This window comes from Tupaia chinensis, unplaced genomic scaffold (assembly GCF_000334495.1).
Source record: "Tupaia chinensis unplaced genomic scaffold, TupChi_1.0 Scaffold000355_1, whole genome shotgun sequence".
In the NCBI taxonomy this organism is placed as follows: Eukaryota; Metazoa; Chordata; class Mammalia; order Scandentia; family Tupaiidae; genus Tupaia; species Tupaia belangeri.
The window spans coordinates 8,681,677-8,687,375 of NW_006159850.1; the positions used below are offsets into that span (position 1 = coordinate 8,681,677).

The window sequence follows — 5,699 nt, forward strand, 5'->3', positions numbered from 1 at the left end:
GCGCGGAGTCAGCAAGGAGGAGGTGATCCGACTGAAGCAGAAGAGGCGGACCCTGAAAAACCGTGGCTATGCCCAGTCCTGCCGCTTCAAGAGGGTGCAGCAGAGACACGTCCTGGAGTCCGAGAAGAACCAGCTGCTGCAGCAGGTCGACCACCTCAAGCAGGAGATCTCCAGGCTGGTGCGCGAGAGGGACGCGTACAAGGAGAAATACGAGAAGTTGGTGAGCAGCGGTTTCCGAGAAAACGGCTCGAGCAGCGACAACCCGTCCTCTCCCGAGTTTTTCATGTGAGTCTGACACGCGATCCCAGCTAGCCACCTTGATAAGTGCTCCGTGGGGGTCCAGCTCGGGTGTGGGCTTGCTAGTTCCAGAGCCATGCTCGCCACCACCTCACCCCTCCTCCACCGAGTTTGCCCCATGGCCCCTACACACACACACATTCACACACACACACACACACACACACACACACACCTTACTCTGAGTTTGTGATGGTGGTGGCTGTTTTAAATTGGGGAGGGAATAGGTGTCTGGCTCATGGATTGCCAATCTGAAATTCTCCTTAACTTGCTAGCTTTTTTTTTTTTTTTCACACACCCCCCTAGCCGGGACTTGCACAATGTTCAAAGCTCTCAGCAGAATTCTTCATGTGAAACATTGCTCACCTTTGAAGCCTGCATCATTCACATATTTTTTTTTTCTCCTTCTTCAGTTCATGAGCTGGTGTTCATTTTCTGTGTGTGTGTGTGTGTTTTATTTTGTTTGGATTTTTTTTATTATTATTTTACTTTTTGGAGCTTGCTGTGTTGCCCAACCTCTCCCTTTACTCCCTTTCCACCCACCCATCTCCTCCAAGATAAAAGAAAAAAAAGAGCAAAGTTTTTTTTCTCCACCTGAGTTCTTCATGTGAGATTGAGCTTGCAAAGGAAAAAAAAATGTGAAATGTTATAGACTTGCAGCGTGCTGAGTTCCATCGGGTTTTTTTAGCATTGTTATGCTAAAATAGAGAGAAAAAAATCCTCATGAACCTGCCACAATCAAGCCTGCATCAACCTTCTGGGTGTGACTTATGAGTTTTGGCCTTAGGATGCCAAATCTGAGAGTTCAGTCTGCCATTAAAAAACTCATTCTCATCTCATGCATTATTATGCTTGCTACTTTGTCTTAGCAACAATGAACTATAACTGTTTCAAAGACTTTATGGAAAAGAGACATTATATTAATAAAAATAAAGCCTGCATGCTGGACATGTATGGTATAATTATTTTTTTCTTTTTTTTTTTCCTTTGGCTTGGAAATGGACTTCGAAGACTTATAGCATGGCATTCATACTTTTGTTTTATTGCCTCATGACTTTTTTGAGTTCAGAACAAAAAAGTGCAACCTTAGAGCCTTCTTCCCATGAAAGTTTGCATCTGCTCCAAAACTGCTTTGAGTTCCTCAGAACATCAGCCTCCCATTGTAAATGCACTGAAGGCATTCCTTGTCAAAGATACCAGAATGGGTTACAAATTTCACATGGCAAACATTAAAGAACTCATAATGTTTTCTTATTGATAAGAATGGCACCCCACTTTGGGGGCAAAAATTGTGCTGTTTCCGAAAGCAGTCTAAAATTTATTTTTTCAAAGAAAAGAAATCTGCCCCATTATTTTGGTTTGTTTTATTTTTATTATTATTATTTTTTTTGGCTTTTGGTCATTGTCAAATGTGGAATGCTATGGGTTTCTAGTATATAATTTAATTCTAGTTTTTATAATCTGTTAGCCCAGTTAAAATGTATGCTACAGATAAAGGAATGTTATAGATAAATTTGAAAGAGTTAGGTCTGTTTAGCTGTAGATTTTTTAAAAGATTGATGCACTAAATTGTTTACTGTTGTGATGTTAAGGGGGGTAGAGTTTGCAAGGGGACTGTTTTAAAAAAGTAGCTTATGCAGCATGTGCTTGCAACTTAAATATAAGTTGGGTATGTGTAGTCTTTGCTATACCACTGACTGTATTGAAAACCAAAGTATTAAAAGGGGAAACACCCCTGTTTATATCTGTAGGGGTATTTTACATTCAAATGTATGTGTTTTTTTTTTTTTTCAAAATTAAAGTATTTGGGACTGAATTGCACTAAGATATAACCTGCAAGCATATAATACAAAAAAAAATTGCAAAACTGTTTAGAACGCTAATAAAATTTATGCAGTTATAAAAATGGCATTACTGCACAGTTTTAAGATGATGCAGATTTTTTTACAGTTGTATTGTGGTGCAGAACTGGATTTTCTGTAATTTAAAAAAAAATCCACAATTTTAAAGGCAATAATCAGTAAATGTTATTTTCAGGGACTGACATCCTGTCTTTAAAAAAAAAATGAAAAGTAAATCTTACCACAATAAATATAAAAAAATCTTGTCAGTTACTTTTCTTTTACATATTTTGCTGTGCAAAATTGTTTTATATCTTAAGTTACTAACTAACCTCGCGTGATGTTCCTCTGTGCTTTCCTTTCATTTTCAATTCTGGTTATATCAAGAGAAAAAATAATCTACAATAATAAACTGCTTTTTTTTTTTTTTTTTGATTCTGTACTAAGTTTCTTAGTGTACAGTTTAACTGGGCCCAAGAACCACATTAGAAGTGTAAAATGCATCCTTTTTTTCCCAGTGGAAAGATTAATGGCAGAGTAGAGAAGCGATAATTCAGGGTGAAACATAGTTGTTTTGTGAGGCGAGGGGGCTGGCCCCATATAGTAATTAGCAATATTTAATTTGGATCTAAATTATGACCTCTCAATTTTTTTTTTCTCCCTGAAGTTTGCAGTTTTCCAATGAGTTGAGCCATCACTGCCCTTTGGTGCAAAACCTAAACCGTGGATCTGGCCTTTCTGAAGGTGGCCCTAAGCGTCTGACCCAGAGGCTAAGCCATCTAGAGATGGCAAACATGGCAGGTCACAGCGAGTTTGGGTGTAGGTGCATTTAGTGGGAAAGATAAACAATTCTCGCCTTCCAACTAAAAAGGGTTATTTTTCCTTCTTTTCTTATACACCATGATCTTTTTTTTTTTTCTTCTTTTTGCTAGCAAGGCCTGACAAGCTTTAACATAAACACTGGACACATTAAAATTGTTTGTTTTATTTTGCTTTTTTGTAACTTTGAAGGTCATTTGTCTTAAATAGGAAAAAGAAAATCCAGTCCTTATTTCCATACCTCCAGGTACATATCTGGTTGAAACAGTGTTACCAAATCACATTTCACTGTGGGTATTCAGTGCAGGGCTTCCCCATTCAGACAAACTGGTAATGATTTCAGATCACATTAGCCCCAGAAACATAAGCAGAAAGTAACACCTTTGTGGAATAAAGGCTGTGCTTTGATTTATGGGTATTCACCCCCAAACAGGCTGTGTATGGGCTTCAACTTAAAGATCATTTGGAAAGACTAGAGCAACCCTCACTAGTAGGGCTCCTAAGCATTGACCTATTTTTAAATGACACAGATTCATTGCAACTACTGTTACAAATTCATGCAGTTTGCACTCTTAGTCAACTTCCACTAAAGCGCTCATAGAATATTAGACAAAGCCAGCACTGTTTTGAAAATATAACCAAACACAATGACTTTTGTCTTATTTTGTTTTTGATTCTTTAAAAAAAAAAAAAGAAAGAAAAGAAAAGAAAAAAGATAATTTTGCAACTCCGAGCGCAAGCCTTATTTTGAAAAAAAAAAAAAAAAAAACAGGTTGTGCTTGGCGCTGATGAGTTCTGGCTGGTTTATCATCTGGTCTCCCTGCCTCCTTCACAGCACACGAAGACAGTGGATACCCTCCACATTTTGACCTTCCTTTATGTGCCAGTTTGGATATGGTTCCTGAATCCACACTTAATTTTGCTTAACGAAAGTCGTAGTAGTAAATCTATTCCCATGTGCTAGAAGTTAGCTGTTCTTGGCTTCAGGGATTTTTCACCCCTCTAATCATGACTAGGAGATACACACTGTCTTTCTGAAGCACAAATGGAGATACCACTTTTACAAAAGGCTCAGTATCCAATAAAAATTTTTAGGCAAACCCATTCTCAAAAGTGACATTCAGAACACAGTTCTTGCAGTTACCTTACGAAGAATGGGACTTGAACTAGGAAAAAAAGTACAGTTGTGCAACAATTAAGCATTTTGATAAGCATATGTGAGGCAGGTTTAATACAATAAGTAGGTTTGCTTCCCACCCCAAACATTAGAAAGCAGAGTAACCAGGTGCTAACAGAAAAAAAAAAAAAAGGAGTTTGGGTGTCTGTATGAGGTTAACTCTCAGTGGAAGGCTTATTTAGGAAGGAGGATGACTTAAAAACTTTGAAAGACAGTGTGAATGGCAAACACAAATGAGGCTTTTTTTTCCCCAAAGAACTCATAAGTCCTGCATAGGTGCCGTGCATTGCAAACAAGTCTCTCCATTAAAACAAGAAATCATGTAAGGAAACCTAGCTTTTCCCTTTACGCTGCATTTGAGTCTTTGTCTAAATAGTGTTAAAATTCCTTTCATTCCAATTACAGAACTGAGCCCACTCGCAAGTTGGAGCCATCTGTGCGATATGCTACATTTTGGAAGCCCCAGCAACGTGTACTTACAAGTGTGTTCACAAAGTGAAATTTATGTGAGAGCTGTATATTAAAATATTATTATTTGCAGTCATGGAGAACAACCTACCCCTGACTTTCGTTTAGTCTCCTTTCTAAAGGACAATAATTGTGTTAGAGAAGAAAGCTATTAAATGTGTAACCTCCGTACTAATTAACTCTGCCTCTTGTCTTGAGGGTCTTCTATGCAGCCCCACAGAAAAGCACATCATGCTTCCCAATTTACCGTGTGTGCAACTGAGCAGGTGTGATCGTTTTCCACCTGTAATTTTAGTTTTAAAAATTCACCGAAATTAGAGATATACTATGTGTGTATGTGTGTGTGTGTGTGTGTGTGTGTGTGTGTGTGTGTATATACCTAGATGTGAAGAAAAGTTTCCCAGACAGTGACAGTCAGCATTTAAGAGCATATATAGACAGGTACATCTAAACAGTACTTCTTCACGTGTCATTGTTTCTCCAGCAGATAATTTTACTAAGAAGCAAAAAAAAAATACCCCTTCCCCAAACAGACATCATTGACAGAAGCCTTAGGAGAGCTAAGCACCTTGGGTTGCTCACAGGCCTTAGGTAGTACTGTATTTATCCATGATGTCAAACGTGTTCGTTTATCAGACATAGCTGTAAATGAAAATACAAAGTTAGTTAAATACACCTCCTTTGTGTGCTCCCCCCAACAACCCCATTCTGTTCCTGAGCACTCACAAAATCAACTCGCTTTGATTTTCTGGCTTTCTTGCATGTTACTTTTTTCAAAAACCATGTCATAATTTTTTACAAGGTATCTGACACATTAATATATTGACATCAAATAGGCAGAGATTCCTCTTCTGCCTAGCAGATAAATCTGCTATCAAGACATCATTTCCTTACTGCCTCAATGCCATAACCACCTGGGCCCCTTTCAACAGACCGCCCCGAAGGGAGATACTCTATTTATTCCTGAGCACATGAAACTAACGCTCTGTTCTTTTTTCGCTTGTACCCTTGCCCCAATCATTATTATTTAGTAACATCAAGTCTAGGTACTTTTCTTCTTAAGGAGAACTTCCCCTTGCCAAATTCTCAGCTTTCCT

General features: G+C 38.3%; 1 protein-coding gene across 1 annotated transcript in view; it reads left to right on the forward strand.

Moving 5' to 3' along the window:
* Position 1: 1 nt before the first annotated feature.
* Positions 2 to 5,699, forward strand: part of MAF (MAF bZIP transcription factor) — a gene marked incomplete at its 5' end in the record, with an annotated part of 16,465 nt that continues 10,767 nt past the window's right edge. The window contains one exon of the mRNA XM_027773450.1: positions 2 to 285. Within this exon, the coding sequence (XP_027629251.1) occupies positions 2 to 285 (284 nt within the window). The remainder of the gene's footprint in view (positions 286 to 5,699) is intronic.